This window comes from Tympanuchus pallidicinctus, unplaced genomic scaffold (assembly GCF_026119805.1).
Source record: "Tympanuchus pallidicinctus isolate F22 unplaced genomic scaffold, pur_lepc_1.0 scaffold5, whole genome shotgun sequence".
NCBI classification, from domain to species: Eukaryota; Metazoa; Chordata; class Aves; order Galliformes; family Phasianidae; genus Tympanuchus; species Tympanuchus pallidicinctus.
Window position 1 is genome coordinate 34,036,647 of NW_026294769.1, and position 22,881 is coordinate 34,059,527.

The 22,881-nt window shown below is 40.7% G+C and overlaps 1 protein-coding gene across 1 annotated transcript; it reads left to right on the forward strand.

The window, feature by feature from the left end:
- Positions 1 to 19: 19 nt before the first annotated feature.
- LOC128091084 (desmoglein-2-like) lies at positions 20 to 22,441 on the forward strand. The gene is made up of 15 exons (XM_052704012.1): positions 20 to 155; positions 5,548 to 5,583; positions 6,497 to 6,631; positions 7,295 to 7,453; positions 7,695 to 7,839; positions 9,064 to 9,224; positions 10,020 to 10,154; positions 10,300 to 10,485; positions 11,376 to 11,635; positions 12,439 to 12,581; positions 13,200 to 13,427; positions 14,449 to 14,679; positions 15,790 to 15,917; positions 17,002 to 17,343; positions 19,856 to 22,441. Exons 1-15 carry the CDS (start codon positions 111 to 113, stop codon positions 20,696 to 20,698), a joined length of 3,177 nt encoding a protein of 1,058 aa, XP_052559972.1. The 5' UTR covers positions 20 to 110; the 3' UTR covers positions 20,699 to 22,441.
- Positions 22,442 to 22,881: the final 440 nt, after the last annotated feature.

The following is a 22,881-nucleotide window of genomic DNA, read 5'->3' on the forward strand; positions in this document are numbered from 1 at the left end:
TCTCTCCACCCATCCGCGGCTACTAGCGCGCCCCTCGCCGGGCCGCCTCCATTTCCCTTGACGGCTGCAGGAGGTGACCCCGTCCCGGGCGCGGCGCGCAGGCGGCGGCCATGTCGCGGGGTAGCGCGGCGGTGGTGCCGTTGCTGGCGTTGCTGGTAAGTCCCTGCCTGGGGCTGGGCCGGACGATGGGAGCAGGGAGGGAAGCGCGGGCGCTACGCGGTGCCCCGGGGGCCGTGTGCGGGCGCGGGGCGTGGGGAGGGCGCTTCCCGTCGAGGTTTGGCAGCTCTCGTGTTCGCTTCCTGGGAGGGAGATGAAAGAAAGATCCGAAAGTTGGGAAAAGTCGGGAAAGGCTATGAAAGGAGCGTCCCTGTGTCTGGAGATAGGTGGGTTTTGTCGAGGCTCCCGGAGGATTAGGGGAGTTGGTGCTGCTGTCATCTTCTTGTTCAGTGTACTGTCTGTAAACTGTGTTACCTGTTGGAAGGAGCCGTGCCAGGAGGGAAAATGGATTGTCCGTAACATTTACTGGAAATCTTAGAGAAAATATATATGAAACTCTTACAAATACAAGATACATGAGTTTTCCCCTTCCCTGCTCTCAATCTTTAGACCTTTTGTCCTATGCAACAGCTTTCCGTGCTAGAAGCAAGTTCTGAATGTCCTGAAACCAAAGAAAGCTTGGGTTTGGTTCAGGCTGGTGTTTTCTGGTAGTTTCTAGCAACTCCCCAAGAAGCTTTCCTTGAAATCAGAGGCATTACTGAGCAGCTCACTCTCCCTGCTTGGTGAAACTCCTGTGAAGTTGGGCAGCCACTGCCCAGGCAGGGTGGAAGCCAGGCCTGGCTGGGAGCAGGGAGCTGAGCAGGGCTCAGGAGGGCTGCAGGGAGCTGGGCAGGATTTCTCATGCTCGAGGTCCCAAAAATCAGGTTGAGTGGAGATCTGTTGCCTTGCAGCTTTAATGCGGGATGTAATATTCCAGGGACTAAAACTGCCCTGCTTGGTCGGTGACAGGAGAGAGAAGAACTATGGGGTGTTCCCTTTTTGTGTGTGGTGGTTTTTAATCAAGACAAACCCACTGTTGTGGGTGAAAGTAGCTGCTTGTGTGAGCATCCAACTGTAGTCACTGATGTCAAAAGGCATGCAAAGAAGACATAGATAATTGCAAAACCCAGAGAACTGACTAAAAAGCAAAAATTAAAAAAAAAAATAATAATAATCACAATGTACCTTCCACATTAGAAGCCCAGCGATGGTGCTTGTATGGTTGGGACCAACATGGGTCATGTCCAGGGCACACACCTGGAGCTGTGGCCTTGTCACATAGGCACAGCCAACAAGGGTCATTGCACTTTTGTCTTCGAGAGAGGAAATGTTAGAAAGTGTCCTGTATTTGAGTGAGAATGGATTTGAGATTTTTTTTTTCCTGTGGATGTTTTCTTAGGTTGTACATCCTTAATATTTGATATTTTAGACATTAGACTAGTATGTAATACTTGGAATCACGATTGTAATGTTACCATCAGTAGCAATTTTTTTTTCAGAATTTATAGGAACAATACCACAAAGCCCACTGTATCCTGTGCTGCATCAAAAGAAGTGTGGCCAGCAGGGCGAGGGAGGTGATCCTGCCCCCCTGCAGAGGCACTGATGAGGCATCCAGATAAGGAGCGCTCAGTACAAGAGGAGACATAGACCTGCTGGAGCACATACAAAGGAGGGCCACAAAAATGATACAAGGGATGGAACACCTCCCTTGGAGGACAGGCTGAGAGAACTGGGACTGTTCTCTCTTGAGAAGACTTGAAAGCAGCCTTTCAGTATCTAAAGAGTGTGTATAAGAAAGAAAGAAATATACTCTGTAGTGAGGTCTGTTGTGATAGGATAAGGAAAAATGGGATAATGGTTTAAAACCAAATAACAGGAGATTTAGACTGGATATAAGGAAAATAAATTTATGATAAGGGTGGAAGAGGTTGCCTAGCAGTGGATATGGTGGTGCCTCATCCCTGTATACATTCAAAGACAAGCTAGACCAGGCTCTGAGCAGCCTGATGTAGCTGTAGGTGTCCATTGTAGGGGTTCGTTGTAGGGGAGTCCCTTCAAATTCAAACGATTCTATGATTCTGTGAAACAAATAAAACTGACTAGTTTTAGTTTTTCTAGAACTGATTAGTTTTAGGAAAAGCAAAAGTGAGGTGATTTCAAGAAGCCTACTTTCTGTCTGCAAATCATGCATCTTTAAAAACAAACAAACAAAAAGACAGGGCTGTGGTGAGATATGAAACAGGCATGGAATGCCTGAGGTCTGTGATTTTATCTGTTTGGCTGAAGACGTGTGTTATCTCAGATGCCATACATCAGAAGAAATGGAATTATTACAGGAGAGACTAGAGAAAAGCAAAAAAATAGAAAAAAAAAAAGTAATATAAATTCAAGTATTCCTAGTTTATCATTCTCATAGTGATACTAAAGAACTGGGATTGTGGGTAAAATGGATAATAAGTTTTCTTATATGTGAAAGGTAATCCTCATGAAAAGGGAGTTGTGCTGTTTCCTAGTTATATTATCTACATGACAGAGGGAGATTCAGTTTGAGATTAAGACATCTCAGTATAGCTGTTTTGATGTTGGTTATAGGAAACACATGCAATGGATGTAGAGTGCACCTATTTGATTGGATCAAACTGTGCTTTTGAAGCAAATCTCCAGAGTGTGACAGTCTGATTCTTTGAGATTGAAACTGTTCTGAGAGATGTTTCCATCACCTCTGTGGATGTTTATTCCATGGTTTCAGGCTAATTCCAGTCTGAAGTAAAGCCCACAAAGCTTTATTTGGGTACTGTTGTGTTCTCAGCAGCAATGCTGCGATCTCCATCACTAGTTTTTAGGAACAGGTTAAACAGATGTCAGGCAGCAGATGGGTGTTACTCATCCTACCCCAGGGCAGGGAGATGGACTCAGAGATAACCTCGGATGTCCCTTCAGCTCACTTCTGTAAGTGTGCCAGATGTCCACTTGCCAGTGGTCTTCAGCACCAAACTGACCAGCACAACATGTGACAAGACCACATTTATAGGGTTGGGTTTCTAGTTTCATAGCAAAGCAAATAGGTGTACACACCTTCTAGCTTACTCATTCTGAATCTTTACAATATAAAATGAAGCTGTGTGTTCAAAATGTGTCTCTTCAGTTACTTCTTTCACAAGACACGAGCACACATTTGCGCAAGAGCAGCCTTGCACTCTCTATACATGTCAGTCACTCCCTCCTTTTCCCCTGCCACCTCACCTATTCCAGCTGCTTTTCTGCAGTATTTCATTCCATTTTTATTACTTCAGGCTTCAGGTTTTCTGACTAATTTTCTGTAGCAATACAGTTGTCTTTTGCCAATGCCTTTCCAGCTCCTTGTCGTCAATAGATTTCATCACTAGATGTGTGAGTTTTTGTGCAGGGGCAGTGATTCACACCAAGTGACAGATGGGGGGTTTTCCTACTGAGCCACTTAATAGAAGGCAGCTGTAGTGTGTTGGAAAAGGGAATTTCAAAATTCAACACATGTAGAGTGTGATTTTACTTTTCCTGAAAAATAATTCAATAAAAATATTTTTCTTAATTTTGAAATTTTAGTGTCTTTTATGAATTTTCAGTTAAATGCAGAACATGCCTATCTTTCGAATGTGTTTTTGCATCTCATAAACAAAATTCCCACCGTTAGACTCCTATATTAGATCACTTTAAAATTCCCCATGGACCACTGACTGTTATAGATTAAAAAGTAAAAAAAAAAAAAACAAAATAATCCTTTTTTAGCAAAAAAAAAGAGTGCTTGAGGCTCTTTTGTAAGACTTTCTATTTCTAATGACTAATGGGATTTTCTTTACTTCCTTGATGTGCTCTTCTTTTATCTCAGTCCACTGAGATATTTGCAAACTTCAGGCTTTAGTTTACACTGTTCTCAGGCTTCTGATACAAGGAAACTTCTCTCCTGATGCTCCTTGTCTCTGTTCATTCTTTGTCCCTTCAGTTTGTGAAAGCAAATAAGGATGTTCAAGATGACACTTTGACAGCTGCTTCCTAAAGAATTATAGTTCTTGTTGGAAAACATTGACTGGAAAACGAGTGTTTCCCTGTTATGCATTATCTTACTGGTATAATCTCATTCATCAGAAAAACGAAGTTTAAAAATTTATATAAATATTAAATAAGATTAAGAATATTCATAAGAAAAGCTTGATCTGAGATATAAGATCCTGCAGCCCTCACAATGTGTCAGGGAACCTCTTGCTTGCTGATTTTTGTCTTCAGGATGTACACACTGGGAAGACTGCTGTTTGAAAAAGTTTTGTTGTGCAAGTTGAAACCACTGTCTGCTGCTTTTCCCAACCTTGTCCACTGACTGCTGTGTTGCATTGTGTAAGAAAGAGAAAAATTTAAAATATTCTATCATGCTATGATGTAGCAGTCAGTGTAAGATGGAAGGGATCAATAGTGAGAGCTCAGATAGCAGTTTGAAAACCAGTCAAAGAGAACATTTAAAGTATTTAACATATTCTCAGTGGCTTGGATGAAGGTGTAGAATCCACCCTCAGCAAGCTTGTAGATGATACAGAGCTGGGTGGAGTAGCTGACACAGCTGAAGGCTGGGCTGCTGTTCAGGAGGACCTGGACAGGCTGGAGAGATAAGTGGAGAGAAATCTTACAAGGTTCAACAAAAGCGAGTGTGGAGTCCTGCACCTGGGAGGAATAATCAGGTGGCCAGGAGGTTGAGGGAGCTGGTGCTCCCCCTCTATTCTGCTCTGGTGAGACCACATTTGGTGTACTGTGTCCAATTCTGAGCTCCTCAGTTCAAACAGGACAAGGAATTTCTAGAGAGTCCAACGGAGGGACACAAAGATGATGAGAGGCCTGGAGCATCCCCCTTATGAGAAAAGGCTGAGAGACCTGGGATTGTTCAGCCTGAAGTAGAGCAGGCTGATGGGGGATCTTGCCAATACCTGTAAATATCAAATGGGCAGGAGTCAAGTGAATGCAATCATGCTCCTTTCAGTGACAGAACAAGGAGTTAGGGGCACAAACTGGACTGCAGAAAGTGCCAAGTGAACATGAGAAAGAACTTTACTGCAAGGATGACAGAGCTCTGGCACAGGATGCCCAGAGAAGTGGTGGAGTCTTGTTCTCTGGAAGTATTTAGAATCTACCCGGATGCCTATCTGTGCAACTTACTGTAGGGAACCTGTTATGGCTGGTGGCTACATGATCTTTAGAGGTCCCTTCCAAGCCCTACGATTCTATGGTTTACTGACTTCAATAGGCAATCACTTCTCTAAGCCTATTTTTCCTTAGGCCTTAGGACCAATAAAAGTCACCTTTGGAGCATCAAGGAAAGCAAACACAGGATCTCTGATAATTTGACTGAGACTCCAGTTGCTTACAGGCACCAAACTGCAGTTTCTGAGGGCATACATAGCTATCCTGGGCTCTTAGTGGATAAAGAAATGTGCTGCTAAAGCGACACTGAATTAATAATAATAGTTAACCTCACTTTCATTACAGATCTGTCTCAGTTGTGGAAATGGACTCCATTGGAAGGTAAGAGAGAGCTTTTCTTGATCAGTACCTGAAGAAGGGCCTTCTGAAAAAAAAAAAAAAAAAACAAGCATCGAAGGCATGCTTTATTTAACTTGATAAGTATCTCAAGTTCTACTATTTTCTGAACAATGAAATCTGTATAATGGGTAACAAAATGAAAGCACAAATGTAAGAAAAGGACCAATCCCACATCCATCAAAAGAGCGATGTTTAAGAAAGTTTAGCAAAAATGTTACATTGTAAATATCTTTTTTAACTCTCCATAAATGAAGTCAACTGCTATGATACAGTGTTTGTTGTGGATCTGGACTCCAGCAGGACAGGAGGAGGAAGTACAGGAGTCAGCAGGAATGAGGGGTACCTGGGCAAGGATAGCTGAGACAGTGAATGGGTTTCTTATTGCATGTATCCTGTATTACAGAAGAAGGTGAGTATTAGTCAGTATTGATGAGATGTTAAACAGCATAATGAGTCAGAAGTAGTTGTTTATAGCAGTATCAGTGGCAAACTTCATTCCACATCTGGTGACAAGCACTTAGATCTGTCAGAACAGGTGTATTTTCACCATACCCTGGTCATGCAAATGTACCTGTGTATTTAAATCTTGGGTTTTATATGTCTGTCTTGATTAAAAGATTACTGTAGTTTTTCATTTCAAGCAACTTCAGGAATGTGTAGTTTTAAATTGTGCTTCAGAAGGCTAGTCTGCTCTGTGATTTCAAAATTACTATTAAAAGAGTGCATAGCCTCCTTGGAAGAAAATAAGTGGTAAGGTCAGCACATGGTTTTGTGCAAGCAGAATGCCCAGGTTATGGCCTATGCTATTCAGAAGTGTGGACTAGCACAGCAATAAAGCATTTTATCTTAAGTGACTAGATGTTATGCTGACATTCAGCCTTGTTCTTTTTCACAGATTTATAATCGAAGTGGCAGGAATGGCACCTTAACTCATCCCAACAGCCTTGTCAGACAGAAACGAGAATGGACGGTCCCTCCTGCTTTCATACGGGAAGAGGAAGACAATTCTTATAGGAATCCAATTGCTAGAGTAAGCCCTGAAAAGAGATAAATACAGAATACGCAGAGATGAAAATATGAAATAAAGATGTAGCTGCCCTAACCACAGACACTGATGTTTCTTTAATTTTAATGAATTATTGAATACTAGTAGAAAATTGGCACATTTCCTTCAGTTTTCTTAAGATGAGTTACTCTTGAAGCCTGATTCAGCTGAGTCTTTCATCTTTTCCCAGTCAACAATTTTCATAATACTTTTGGAAATGCAGTGTTTTTGAATTTTTTTTTCACTCTACCACCCAACCACAGTTACTCAGCTCTAGTTCAAGTTGGCTAGCAGCTCCCAAAACTGCTGGTGGTGATTGGACAGAAAGGTGTATGTGGAACAGTCAGACTCTTCCTTGCACTTGTGTGCTATCCAACTTTCTTTGTCCAAGTCTTCTCTCTGTTCTGTGGTTCCTAGCTGTTGCACTGTCCATCACATTCCTAATCTCCCTTGGACTAGATCTTCAAAGAGAGCATGTAACTTTTTCTTCTGGTTTCATCTCAACATCTGAACACTGTAAACCATGTAGAAAAACTGTATTTAATACTAATTTTTGTTTGTTCATTATGAAAATAGCTAAAAGGATTATATGTTTTGAAATGTGGTTTTATTTACCAATTACTATTTACTCTATCATGCTCCTCCTAGATACATTCTGATTTTGAAGACACAGGGATAGTGGTAACTTATACTATATCTGGTCAAGGAGTTACAGAACCCCCTTATGGATTGTTTGTTATCAATGGAAAGACCGGAGACTTGAACATCACAGGAAAGGTTGACAGAGAAAAGACTCCAGTGCTATTTGTAAGTTGAATAGTAACTTTACCCTTATAAATACTCTTCTTTCCTTTTTTAATAAAAATACTTATTATTTCAGTAGGTTTTAATGTTTGTGGACATTTATATATGTGTGTGTATGTGTATATATACATACATATAACTGCTAATAGTTTTAGTTGCTATATATTTTATATTTTGTATATGTGCTCACATATATGTATTACAGTCACTCATTTTCTTATTGTTTCTGTCTGAATCATTTCAGTTGCGAGGTCATGCTCTAGATAAGACCGGAGCAAAACTGGAAGAGCCAATAGACCTTCCAGTTAGAGTTCTAGATATAAATGACAATCCTCCAGTGTTTTCACATGAAGTTTTTGTTGGTTCAATTGAAGAATTAAGTGAAACAGGTAACATTTTATGTATTTTTTAATTTACCTATTCTGAATGTATTCAAGGACAGAAGTGAATATAGTCAGTGCAGCAGCATATCTGTAGTAACAATAGTGCATTATCTTGCTTATGTAGGACAGGTTATCCAAGTTTGAATGCATGTTTTTATTCAGGGCTGAGTTGTGTAGTGTGATGAAGGGAAAGTATGAGCATAAAGGCAACAGAGAAGAAGACTTCTTCTTATGCCAACTTTGTTTTTGGGTCAGACTTGCCACTAAGCCAGGGAGGCCTTAAGTAGACACTGCATGGAGAATTCCATCCATCTTCTGGCCTAGCAATTCCAGCCCATTTTGGAAGCATTTAGCTCTGCTGTGTTCTGAAGTTCTCCTTTATTTAATAGTCTGGAGAAGCACTTCAATGTTAAGAGTATACAATCATCACCCAAACCTCAGAACAAGCTATTGGCAGTTTTCCTATTAACAACAGTAAATATAAGAACAGATCTGGGAGCAATAGACTATTTCCCAGAATAAAACATCCTAATAAATACCTGATATCCTGTTCTTTTCAATGCCATGGCAATCTGAAGATAGAAATTACTGACCATCCATTTATGTGAGATATTGAATTCCCTCAGCTGCCTTTCAAGTCAGTAGCAGCCATATGGTAACTGTCTCTCTTCTTGAATTCCAGCTGATACTGAAACCCAACTAATGGTGCTGGACACTAAGGTTGGCCCTTTCCAAGTACAGCATTTATGCATATAAGGGGCTTGCAGCATGGGAGCCACAATTGATTTTGAATCAAGCTGTTGGAGGGTGTCAGTCTGTAAAGAACAGTTGTTGTATTGATGTTCATGTACAAAAGTTGTTCTGCTTCCTTTAGAATGACGTATGAGGGAAATGCAATTTACTGTCTAAATAAAGTTTCCATCTTCTTTATACAATATCTAAAGTTTTCTGTTAGAATTCTTGCAAGAATTCAACTCACTGAGTAGTTGTGATGAGTTGAATTCTACAACCTTCAGATCTGTGTTGATATGTAGTTTTGTTTTTGAGGTTTTAACATAAATTGAATTTCAAGAACAATTCTTCAGTTCTATTAAATATGCCAGAGGTAGGGGCATCAGAAAATTGTGCATTACATCTGGCAGCACACTCTTACCTGTAACATTACATTAAAAATACTTGCCAGTGCATGGCAGCATAACCAAATATTGTATTTTGTTGGGTTTTTTTCAGGTACAATTGTAATGAGGTTAAATGCAACGGATGCAGATGAACCAAATAACCTGAATTCCAAAATTGCATTCAAGATCATTTCCCAAAGCCCTAGTTCTGCATTCAGTATGAATAAAGATACTGGCGAGGTTCAAGTAGCAGCAATAAACCTTGACAGAGAGGTAAAATAAATAAATAAATAAATAAAATCTATTGATAGCATTCTTCTGGTACCTGTTGTCACTTCTCTCCTTCCTTCATCCCAGTTGGGTTTAAAGGACCATACCTTGTCTGTCTGATGTATGTTTTCCAGTGGCTTTGGGAGGGGATGAGGTAAAGCTTTCACCCTCCCTCTCACTATGCCAGTTGGTGGCTGTTGCTTTCTGTCCCTTCTGTGCAGCTGGGCAGCAGTTACACGACACGTGGGTGTCATTTCTTTGCTGGTGAGCCTGTGGGTAGAACACCCAGGTCACCAACCTGTAAACCTGCTGGTTGAATCTAGACTTTGGTAGATTGCTGTACAAATCAGGACTCAAAGGCTAAGAAATGATGCTGCTTTGAAAGTGTTGAAAGCCAAATACTGTCAGCAACTTTCCTTATGCTTGCATGTATTTTCACTGACCAGCAGATGGTGATCTTTATATTAGCTCACAGAGGCTGTGGATGCTATCCCTGTATCTGGGTCTGTCTCAATGTGCAGGTATTGCTGTATCCTGTCCGTGGCTACTAAAATTTTTCCATTTTCCATTTGAGCACAGTCTAACTCTTTGGGAGGAAAATGTAAAACTCTCAAACCCTTTTCTAAGGCTCAGCTTTACTCCGGTAGAAAGAGCTATGTGTGAGATTTAATAGTAGAGAGAAAATGAGTTTTGATTGGCCATTACTTGAGAGGTTTTGACAAAATAAGACACTGATAATACAGTAAGGCAACAAAAATTTAAACTAGTTGAAGCATTTCTTTCTTTTAATTATGACAGACACAAAGTAGCTATTCTTTGGTGGTGGAAGGGAAGGACCGTGGCGGTGCAGCAGATGGGAATAGTGCTACATGCTCTTTAGAAATCAAGATTTTGGATGTCAACGACAACCTTCCTGTGCTTGAAAGCTCTGCAGTAAGTAATTCACCATGATATTTGGTGTGTTTGTACACCTGCTAGTATCCCATTGCTTAAGAAAATCTTATGCAGACTTTCTTGTACTGATGAAATACGGTAGATTGGGACATCTTTTTACATTTAAATCTTTTTATTCTTGCAGTTTGAAGGAAGTGTTGAAGAAAACAGAGCAAATGTGGAAATTATGAGAATAAAAGTATTTGATAAAGATGAAGAGTTTTCTGATAACTGGTTGGCAAACTTTTCTTTTGTCTCTGGCAATGAAGGTGGCTATTTTCGTATAGTAACAGATACCAACACAAATGAAGGAATTTTGACTCTTGTGAAGGTTAGTATATTCTTTGTGAGTCTTTAGAGTAATTGATTCCCTTAATAGGGATTGATGTACAAATTATTTATAGTTAGTAAATAAACTATAAATGTACGTGGTGGATGCTTCTCTTATATTTTTTGGTGGTGTATTCAGTAATTCTGTACAAAATAATAATTTTGTTCACCATATTCTGTGTGGTGGCACTATGTATCCAGTGGAACAGAAATCCCAGATCTTCCTTGTTGTTGGGCAGCAATGCTAGTAGCACATATGCTGTAACCTTTCCCACATATTTGGTCTCTTTGCTTGTCTCAGTTTACTTATTTCCCATGGCCACAGATAACTGCATGCAGCACCTACTCCATGAGTCATGGCTACAGCCTATTTACCTTGTGGATTTCTGTGGAGCTTTCACTCTTCTTTAGTGACAGGAGCTGAAGATGCATAGTATGCTAAGCTTTATTTTTCTTCTGCTCTGTTTTCCTTATCTCAAACTTGGAAATTATTAGAAATAAAACAATAATAGTAAAAATTAAAAAAAGGCATTACTAATAACCAAATTGTTCAAATCATTTTAAAAAAATGTAGAAGAGTAGAATAATTCTGAGTAGGGATTCACTGAAGGCAAATGCAAAATATTTGTGTAGGACTCATTGTACATACCTTAAATTAATTTGATAATATAAAGTAATATCAGTTCTGCCATCCATGGAAAAACAAGGAGCAATCTTCTTAACATACTCTTCAAGAGGTGTTTTGAATTGAGAGTAACACGCTGAATTATGGTTCTTTCCACTGTAGCATCCTCCATCAGCATTATTTAAATATTAAACATCTGGATGTTGTCTCAATATCGAATACCATCAAATTCTGAGGGATTTTTTTTGTTTGTTTGTTTGCTCTAGGAGCTAAATTATGAAGAAATGAAAAACCTAAACCTGGGCATCGTTGTTACAAACAAAGCAGAATTTCACAAGTCCATTAAAAACAGCTATAAAGCACAAACAATTCCGATCAAAATTAATGTGATTGATGTGCGGGAAGGCCTTGTATTCCCCAGTGGGACAAAAATTATTGAAGCAAGTGAGAGCATGCGAGTAGGGCAGGTCATTGGACAGTATCAAGCCATTGATGAAGACACTGGAAAAGCTGCAGTGCACGTTAAGTAAGAATCTTTTTATATATCCCTCATAACTGAGTGTGTCAGAAACTACAGCTTACTGTAAAAATGTGTGTATCAACCTGAAATAATTTCAGAGGAAATCTGTTCTCTCCTACGCATAATTGACAACTAAAAGAACACCATTACTATCAATATTCTATTTGGCAGAAAATGACTGATTTGAAAATACCATTTATTTTCTGGTAAATGATGAGTGCTTGTGCTGAAGTTGTCCATAGTTACACGCAGAATTATCAGGAAGGAGTATAGAGAAACACGCGGAAATTGAACAAAAAAGGATGTTCGGGTAGATAAGCCTGTGTATGCGTTCATGTGGCTGTCTTTAGCTTTTGAATTGTAGCACATCAGCTAAAACATTGTTGAACTACCACTGTGGTGGCATTTAGAAGTGTTACGAAATGACAGAGGTACAAACCTCACCCTGGGTCCCTTTCTTCATGCCTGTTATACAGCCTTTCCAGGGGGCTGCTGCTCACCCATGGCTGGGAGGAGGGTCAGGGGAAGGGGAGCATCGTGGTCAGCAGCACGCTGCCTCTCTAGTGGAACAGGCATTCTTGTTTCACTCGATAACACTGCCACACCTATGTCCTGGCTGGCTTGAGAGGGAAAAGCAGGTTTCAACAGCCAGCGTAGGTTTATAATCTAAGGTTAATAGTTACATTGACAGCAGTGTCAGAGTTTGGCCTGCACAAAGAGTAGGCATAGTATGAAGCTGTTTTTTCTTCTGATAGTTGTTTTGATCTTCTAAGTATGATATTTTTACTTTTTTATGTGATTTTCATCAGATATATCAAAGGAAGAGACCCAGCAAACTGGATCACGATAAATTCAAATACGGGTGAAATCCAACTTGCTAAAAACCTCGATTACGAATCACGTTATGTAGTAAATGGTACCTACGCTTTTACCATGTTGGGTGTAACTACTGGTAAGTTTAGAAAGTTCTGTTTCTGCTTTACTGGATCTGGTGTCTTTTGTTAATTTCCTTGGGGGGGGGGGGGGGAGATGTTGGGTTTTTTTTATTATTATTTTTAAGGGCTCAGTTTGTATTTCTATGGCTACAGTTGGCTTAATCTCCCTACCTTCAACTGCCTACAATTTAGGTGCCCAGTGCAGTTTCCAGTAGGCTCTGTGGAGGGACAAGCTTTTAAAAGACAAGCTTTTAAAACAAGTTTTGTGAAGACATAGGTGGAAATTGTCAGTATCTCACTATAATAATAAGCAGATTTCAAAGTCCTAAATTTTCTGGAAAGCTAAGTTGGAAAGAATCTCTGAATTTCTTGTATAGCTAGCTAGAATTCTTTGTAACCTGCTTATTATTGTGTAGCTATGCACAAGAAATGCATTTTTACATTAAGGTAGTAAAACAACTTGCCTTCAGAAGAACTTTGTCAACACAGTAATTGACATTAGAAATGAAACATTGCTCCCATAAACTCATTTCAGAAGTGCTTATGTTTGGGAAAATATTGGGTTTTTTTATTTTAAGACAAAATTTCTGTCCTTGTCAAATGTTGATTTAATTTTTCATATTTTGTAACCTTAGATCTTCCTACAAAAACAGCCACTGGCACCGTTGTTATTCAAGTTCAAGATGAGAATGATAACTGCCCAGTTATTGAGAACCCTGTACGGACCGTGTGTTTAGATGCAGAGTTTGTTGATGTTACAGCTAATGATATAGATAGTTACCCAAACAGTGCTCCCTACAGCTTTTCTGTCATTGATGAGCCAGAAGGAACAGCAAGAAAATGGATAATTGCATCCAAAAATGGTAAGAAAAAATATGTTGAATTACTTTCAGTTTTCTGGAGTTCTACAGGAGTGTTACACTTTGCTAATTCCAATAATTCAGCTTGACTGATCCAGACAAAAAATAATTCATATATGAAATCACGTCTGAGGACATGTTGCTTGTGTTCTGATGCCTTCCCTCTATCAGCTATAAAAATAATCGTGTTCTGGGGCCTGTTGCCTTCCCTCAACTGGACCATTTTAGTCTAGTTTGATGAGCCAGCCATATGTAGATCATAAATCAAAAATTATTTTAAAGAGTATTTCAAAACTAGATTCGCATTTTCTTCTTACATTCCCATTCTTATAAACCTGGGAAACACTTGAAGGAAATGCTTCAGGTAGACTGAAGACACTAGAAAATACTTTTTCTTCTCAGAACAATTCTTGTTATTCATAATCCTACAACACAACACTGCTGAGCAATCAGCACAGTCTTAATCACAGTTTAGGACTGAAAAAGAAATCTTGCCTTTCCTCACCCTGCTTGTAGCCAGACTAGCAGCAAGTTACAGAGATTACAGCTTTTCAAAGCAGGATGGTATTTGCCTCCTCATCCGGGATCTCTTGGGCGCCTGTTACCCAGTCCTGTCCTAAACATGGCATGGTAATATGTCTGCCAGTAGCTTACTGCAAGTTAATCTCCTAATGACAGAAGTTGATTTTTGTGAATTCAGCCTTTAGCTAACTGGATGAAGTGAAGGTTAGTGCTCTGTAAGCAATCAGACTATCTTTTGTGATGGCCTCTGCAGGTGCAAAGCTCTTCTGTGATTTTCTGAGTCTTCAAGAGAGCATGGCCATTTGTTACCAGCGTAAATTACGTGATTAAATAAAAAAGCACGTATGCTGCCACGGATATAAATTTAAGTTGGGTTGCATTGACTGGTCCTAAATGGAGGGAGATTGTTGGGAGTTTGAGAAGGTTTACAGGAGTTAACTTTCTGTCTGCTTATTTTGTATTCTTTTTTTTCTTTTTCACTAACCCCACCCTTCTGCTTTAGCCACCAGTGTACGGTTGGTTCCCCAGGACCTGAAGGCAGGCAGTACCGAAGTCCCCCTGCTAATACAGGATTTCCAAGGGTTCAGCTGTGCTCAGCCACAATCCCTGCAACTGTTTGTTTGTACGTGCACTGCTGACGGCGGATGCAAAGATAGAATTACTGGCACTGGGTCAGCAAGTCTGGGACCAGGAGCGATTGCACTAATCATCTTGGCATTTTTGCTTCTGCTGCGTAAGTAATCATTTCATGTTATGTCAGAAGCGCCACAAATACGGTCCACAAAGCACCAAGGAGTAAACTGTTGTGCTCCCAGGTTTTATCATCTTGGTGTACTTCATGTAAACTCCTAGGCTGTGTGCAGTCATGGCAGATCTCCAGTTCGTTTTTGCAATATCAGCACTATACATTCAGAAGCTGTGCATTTTGAAGTTAATATGTACAGCTCATAATATTAGTTTATAACGCCATAAATAATAGGTGGGGAAACACTAAGGTATCCTTTTAGCATTTCCCACACTTCCCTGTGTGAACCCTAGCTCTTCTCACTCAAATCACAGCACTCTCTCAATGTTCTCCCTAATTACAGACCCAGGTCTGGTTCCTTAATCTGAGCAGTACATAATGTAAGAAGTCACATTGGTAAGACAAGGCAAAAACTGAAAAACAAGAGAAATACTTGCAGTCAGGGTATGGCCATATATACTAGTACTGCATTTGAATCATAGAATCCTAGAATGGCCTGAGTTGAAATGGACCACAATGATCATCTAGTTTCAACCCCCCTGCTATATGCAGGGTCGCCAATTACTAGACAAGAATGAATGGGCAGTAATTTGAAAGGACAATAATTCATTGTTTGTAGTAGTAGCGCTCTGGCTATGAGAAAACAAAGTTAATTCCACAGAAGTATGTTTTCCTTCTGAAACTGAATCATTTTGAGCTCTCTAGGTAATACTGTAAATGCGACCACTCATGGGAGTGTTTCATAAGGAAATGTCTTGATGTAGTTAGTAACAGGACAGGAGTTGGAAATGCTGAGGTTGTACACTTTTGGGGCTGGTTTTGCTACATGAGATCTTCAGTAGAAGTAAGGATAAATACATGCACAATCATCTGCAGGAGTGATAGGTTCATTGTCAGTTTACTGTTTAGAAAAAAATCCCTGCTTATGTTTCCAGGAAATACCTTGAACTTCTGGGAATTGACTGCACTCCTTATTTGTTCGTATGATGTTCTTTAACTCATTAAAGACGTGTTGCTGGCCAGACTTCAGTATTGGCTGTTAACATGCTTTGATCCTAGTCAGTCCATCACTAATGACAAACTTGTGTTTCCCTGCAGTTATTCCGCTATTACTGCTGCTGTGTCCATGCGGCTCAGGAGCAAAGAAGGGATTTGCTGCAATACCAGACTGTAGCGAAGAGATGTTGCGTAAATGGAACAGTGAAGGAGCAGCTCCTGAGGAGAAGGCAGGTTTTCCCTAGCAGCATTTTTCTTTGATTTCCAGCCAAGTGCTCAGTTTTGCACTCTACCGCATAATGGGCTGATGTTTTCAACCTGCACAGCAGATTTTAGCCACACGTGAATATTAATTAAAGTTAACCCCATCAGGCTCAATGAAGGATGCATGGAAAGGGAATTCCAACAGCAGCTCTAGAAACACCAACCATAGTGTTAAAATCCCAAAGTGAAGGCAAAGGAATCAAGCACATGCTGATAGTATCTGATTAGAAGATAAAGTGTGGGAAAAGCATCCGTGCTATTTGCATCTGCAAGCCTGGAATGTTCACTGCCTGTTTGGGAGTGTACGGTAAAGCTGTGAATGATCGGGTTATAAACCAGTTCAGAGCTTCAAGTTGCATTTTAAATTACTTTCTTGTGTGTTTATCTTCTTAAACAAAGGATTATTAAAAAATAAAGTTAATACGATTTCAATATTATTACAATTTTTTAAAAAGGCAGAAAAAAACTTCAAAATGCAGAGGGAATGCAACAGACAGAGAAATGAATGCTAGAGGTGTTTCTTCTTGTTGTCCTACACAAACAGAAAAAGGGGTATGACACCGGCCTGTTTTTGCATGACAATAAGAAATAAGGGAAAAAGCTTTTATTTTAGGGCCAGCACTCACACCAAATTCTTGATGAAAGACTGTGAATTTGACAGGGAAGCTAAGAAAAGAAGAAAAGGCCAGGTAGCACTACAGGGACAGCAGGCATTGCATGCTCCCCATAGTTGGAAGGCTGAGCACACTGGAGTTTTGCAGGTCTTTTTCTTGTTTATTTTCCCCCCTGTTCCATTCTCAACCCTTTGAATTTTAAGAACAATGACCTGTGGAAATACTTCTGTGATCCTCCTTGGGAACACAGTCATGGAAGCTGCACCCTCTTTCAGGAAGCTCTTTACTCTGCAGCAACATGAATCAGTACAAATTCGAACATGTCCTAACTCAGCACCCTCCCAGGTTCCACCCAGCCTGGCTGCTGGTTTGGTGAGCTCCATATGCTAGATAGCCTAGCTTTCATGTCACATCCTCATTCGTGTTTTTCTTGCAGTTAATGCAAAGTGTTATGCTACCCACTGCATCGGGGAACTTGAAGGGACCGGCCAGCGGAGCAGCAGTAACAGCAGCGGCAGCGGCAGCAGGAATGAGTGCAGAGGAAGCTGCAGCAGGAGGAAGCAGTTCCACCTCTTACACAAGAGGGCAGAACAACATGATTACCAGGGAAGAGCAAAGACATCTTCATCGTGCTGATTACCATACCAGAACCACGGCAACTGGAGGGTCTGTAGGCATGGTATCTGGAGAAGGCAACGTGGTGGTGACTGGAGGAGGTGTGGCGATGGGATCTGCAGGGGCCATGAATGAAGAATTTTTAAGAGATTACTTCACTGACGTAAGCATATGACCTGAGAATAACAGTATATTGAGATGTATGCTTAGCATTGTGAAATGCTTTTTATGTTATTATAAACATGAACGGATTGTTTATATGTAAACAATCCTGATAAGGGTCAGTGCTGTGTGTGTGTGAGTGGGCTGTTAAGGACTTTCGAGTTAGGCTCACATGTGGGATGTAGACCTCCACAGTGCTAAGTTTTGTAGCATCTTTGGGTTTTTACATGATCTTCAGTGACAAGACCCTTCTCAAGGTTTGGGATTCAGAATATTTAGCAGTGAACAAGGAGCCGTATCCAGGAAGAAGCAATGAGGAAGATGATGTGATATAAACGTCGGGGACTTGAGCATAGTATCTGTCCTTTAGGGAGGCACTGGTGACTCTAGATGAGTCACGGCTACAAACCTTTCACAAAGCAAGTTTTTGAAAGATAAGGCATAGACGTCAAATAGTAGGGTGGGTCTGCATTTTAAAAACAGCTGATTAAGAGGTGCTGGATTTGTCTGGTTGTGCAGTAGTTTGGGTAAAAGGCAGGTCACCAGATGCACATCAAGCATATGTTGCAATCCCTTTTCTGAATTATTTTTTTGCAACCTAACTATTGAACAATAGGATAATCCTATTCATTGTAACTATTCCTCTTTCTGTTATTACTTGGCTGGTGAGCTACTAACAGGGGAAGGTTCCACTTCTGTATGCCAGGGAGTGCAGAGATCATCCTTCACGTCTACAGATTAAACATCTTCAGGCTCTATAGCTGACTGACGATGGGGCTGGGCAGGAGAGTAGCTGTGCAGGTTTGAGTCACCTCAGGCTAGGGAAGGATTTGTGTATCTCCTGTGTGTTCTGACTACTGATCTAGGTGAGCAGACACAACAGTAGCGATTCTGCTCATTTTGCTTCTGAATGTTAAGACATTCTGAGCACAGCTACCTGCTGGAATCTTGCAGGAGATGCTTAGTAGATGTTATACAACTGGAGGATAACAGGTTAGTTAATGTTATAGTCCTTTGGGTGGCTAAAGTTGGGTGACTAAAATACTTCAGATACATAACTAAAAATGAATGAGAAAAGAATAAAGAACAAACTAGAAAAATATCTGAACCAATTAGTTCCATGTGTGTGCTGATTTCTGTAGAAGCATCTCAGATGATGTGTCTGCTCCCAGGATCAAATGCAGGTAAATATAAATAATCAGTTTGGATCTGGATACATACCACATTACACAGATGCCTGAGCTAATAAGCACTACAGTACTTCAAATATGGCATGAGTGGGTCTGAGCACGAGCCAGCAACCATATTAGTAAAGCTGGTTCAGCAGGCCCAAAGGATTTGGCCACCTCTACTCCTGCAACTGGAGCTGCTGCAAGAGCATACAAAGATTTGTGCCAGCATCAGCAGCAAGCCAGTTGCAGTTGCTGCCTTCAGACTGAGCTTGCCTTGGAAAAGGTACAGTCAGAATTTGGTTAATCCTTCTTGTTCTGGGTAGAGCCAGCGTATGCTAGAGTATGTTCCCATACATACCAAACTGTTTAACTCAGTAATTTGTTCACTTGGGTGTGATCCTGCAGGCTGCAGAAATGAAAAGAGCCATGACAGTGATGATATGTCAGCCTTTTCTCATGAAATGTACTCTTAAATGTTAGATACTCTCAGGCATGGCGCTGGCACTCTCCCACAAAGACCTAGTTACAGGTGAGAGTTATTCACTGAAGCAAAATGTGAGTAGACTCTTTTTGAGAAAGGAGTGGTATCATAAATGGTTATCTGGGAGAAGTAGCAGATGGTGATGTACCCAAGGCTTTCCATTAAATTCCAAAGTACTCTTTTTTCTTCTCATCACTTCACTGTCCAGCTCAGAGTAACTTCAAAAAAGCAAAAAGCAGTTCTAGGCCCTGCTCTGATTGGTTGACAGATGCTGTTATTATAATCCCCTTGACCAAGCGTTCAAGGTTTGTAAAGGGCTTGGAGAATATGCCGTTCGAGGAGTGACTGAAGGAACTGGGGCTGTTCAGTCTGGGGAAGAGAAGGCTGAGGGAAGAACTTATTGCTATCTCCAAATACCTGAAAGGTGCTTACAACGAGACTGGGGGTGATCTCTTCTCACTGGTGACAGCTGACAGGATGAGGGGAAATGGCCTCAAGTTGTGCCAGGGAAAGTTTAGGTTGGATATCAGGAAACACTTATTTACAGAAAGGTTGTTAAGCACTGGAATAGGCTGCCTAGGGAGGTGGTTGAGTCACCATCCCTGGATGTGTTTAGAAAGTTTGGGAAACTGTTTGAATGTGGTGCTCAGGGACATGATTTAGTGGTGGGTTTGGTTAGATTGTGGTTGGACTTGATGATCTTTAAGGACTTTTCCAATCTGAGCAATTCTATGATTCTGTGATTTAATGATTCCTGATTTCTTTCAAGTTTACTATGTCTAGTAGTAAGGTTAGTAAAGTAGTAGTAAAGTAGTAAAAAGGTTAACAAACTTTTGCTTTCTTTTGCTTCCCATCTTTAGAAAGCTGTCTCTTTTGCGGACGATGAAGCTCAAGCTGCAAGGGACTGTCTCCTGGTTTATTCTCAGGGGGAGTCAAGCTCCCCCCATGGCTCCATCGGCTGCTGCAGCTTTATTGAGGGTGATCTTGACGACCGCTTTCTTGATGATTTAGGAGACAAATTTAAGACTCTGGCAGAAATATGCATAGGCAGACGCATCGACATGAAAGACGGTAGCTCCAAGAATGAATCCAGTTTTGACGTTAATGAGCAAAAGGCTTTCAGCTCCAAACAAGCCTCTGCCTCAGGTGGCCACTTCTCACCCACCCCATCAGTGCAGGCAGGAGGTGGTGTAGTATTGGAGGAAACATCCTATTCTGCAGAGAGCCATACCCACTCAACCGCCAGCTTTTTAGATCCCCAGTTTAAGGAGAACATAGTGGTGACAGAAAGGGTGCTGGCTCCTGCCTCGAGCTTGAGGGGAATGGTGGAAGTCCCCAGCCTGCCCTCTGGAAACAACGTGGTGGTTACAGAAAGGACGGTGACGTCAGAGGGCCCTGGGGTAGGAACCATGGCAGTTCAGGACCTCCCCAACTCAAGGTATGTGGTGGTGAGGGAGCGGGAGAGGGTGCTCGTGCCCAGCACTGAGCAGGGCTCACCGAGCTTTCCCACCTTGTCTGAAGGGCAGAGCATGGTGGTGAATGAGAATGACCTCACAGCCTCAGCAGGGCCTGGTAGAGCTGAACAGGTGCTGATCACGGACTCCCTGCTGAGCCCTCTGGAGGGGGCACCTCCTGCCAGCTCCACGCTGAGCAAGTCCTCCAGAGTCACCAAGTACAGTGCAGTGCAGTACAGCCGCTCCTAGTCTTGGCACCTTAACTTCTCATGCAGCCTTCTGCAGGCTTTGTATTTAGACCTGGTTTTTGTAGAGCCTTAAAAATGACACTGACTTGTATGTAGTGTCTTCTTCAATAAGGACTGTGGCCAAGAAGCTAGCAAAAAAATCTACTATTACTATAAAACATTGACAATGTTTTTGAAGTGGAACGATACAAGATATATATAGTTTGCTATTTTTGTAACTGTTTTGCTATAAATTTGCTATTTTTATTATTGAGTTAGTGTAATAACATCATGTAACTACAAGCATAATTATGGGAAAGCAGAAGAATACTAAAATCTAGTGATGGATGTCAAAGCACAAGTTAGGTTTCTGAGCTGCTCTTGAGTCTGTCTGCTGAACCTTCCTCCCTACTCCCCGAAGGGGCATTGATCTCACCACATCTTCTATCTGTTACCTTGTGGATAGTGCATAAGAGCAGCTCCCCTGAACTGCAGCTGCACCACAGTGAATTCATCGGAAACCTCCTTCCTGAGAAACCCGAGTTGCTAGAGTCCTCTGGGCAGCAGTATGAATCTCCTAGAAGGTTGTCACAATTTCAGGTTATCAGCATCTGTGCATTAAGCAATCAGTACTTCTCTTTAACCTCTGTGCTAATATGCAAGTAGCAAAAAGAGCTGAGAACTGCTTTTCTTCTTTGGGTTTTTTGTTGATTTTGTTGTTGTTGTTGTTTTGGTACTTCAGTGTAAAATTTCCATTACTTGGCATAGATGTAGACTGACATGGGAAAAAAAAGCATTTGCATCATGAAGATTTTACACTGTCTCTAAATTGGTCATTTGAATCAGTGGCTTCTGCTACCAAGATTTATGTCCCTTAGGAATCTGCTGGATCTGATTTATAAGTGCAATTAATTGATTTTATTTCTGTCTGTGAGTTCCCAGATACAAGTAGAGGAATGAGGCTATGAGCATATTTTTGCAGTTGTGATAATTGCAGCATCAGAACTGCTGTGGCCTCTGCAGAGCTGTGTCATGGCAGCTGTCATTAGCTCTAGCAGGAAAATAGAAAAGCTCCCTGTAATTTTGTAACACTTGATGTTACTTTTCTTTCTATTAAGTCTGTGGTAAAAGAGAGAGTACTGTAACGTCTGGCACTATGTATATATGCATGTGTATTTATTTGTTTGCAGTTTTAAACATTTTAATATGACTTTATAGCAAAAAAAAAAAAAAAAAAAAAACCTGTGATACACTACTTATGTTTTATCAGAGTACAAATGCATTGGATCATTGGATCATACATTAGTACTGTGTGTATCTCATAACTGTAAAATCAGTGAGGTAATCCGAGGGTAGTGCAAAACCCATGGACTGCAGAGCTTTCTGGTTGTCTCCATGTCTCCTGAGTTTTCAGATAGTTGTAGGTTATGTTTTCCACTGTATTTATTTGAGGGGTGAGTCAGAAGACAATTCAAACACATTAAAAAGTACGAGCAGTGACTGTGCTCATCATGGTATGCATAAGTGTGTTACAGTGGAGAAGTACTTGAAGCAACTCAAACAATGCACTTGCTTGGGCCTGTTGCTTATTTATCTCTTACACCTCATTTTTAAAGTACACATCTCTGCTTTTAAGTACGCAAGCAGTTTTAAGTGGTAACCAGTTGCTTTCTCTTGCAGCTAGAGAGAGTGAACTTACCTCTGTTTTTTTTAAATGGAGTGCTTCTGTATTTTTATGCAATCTGAAATAAAGAACTCTCCCACACTTTTTCTATTCTTCCTTCACTATTAGATAGCTACACGGATGAAAGTAAGGACTTTTCCATTGCAAATGCAATGTGTAAGTATAACTCGGTTTGGGATTTCCTGAATAGCCTGAAGGAATATCTTAAAGATACAATAAAAGTTTATTTCTTGCTAACTTACAGACTATGAACGAGGGACTGGGGAGGGGATCCAAACATTCATTCTGCCTGCTGCTTAAAAGCACTGAATTCTTTAAGTCTACAAGCAAGATAAAAGCAGCCCTACGCAGATTTACTGGGCTTTTGAGTCATACTCTTTAAATTGATTTACACCTCTTGTGCACATGACATGGCACAAAGATACTGCCTGTTTTATAGCTGCTAAAGCTGAGACCCAGAAGGGGCTGTAATACTCAGGAACGTGAAAATTCCAAGTTTACTAAGTATTGTTTATTTACAA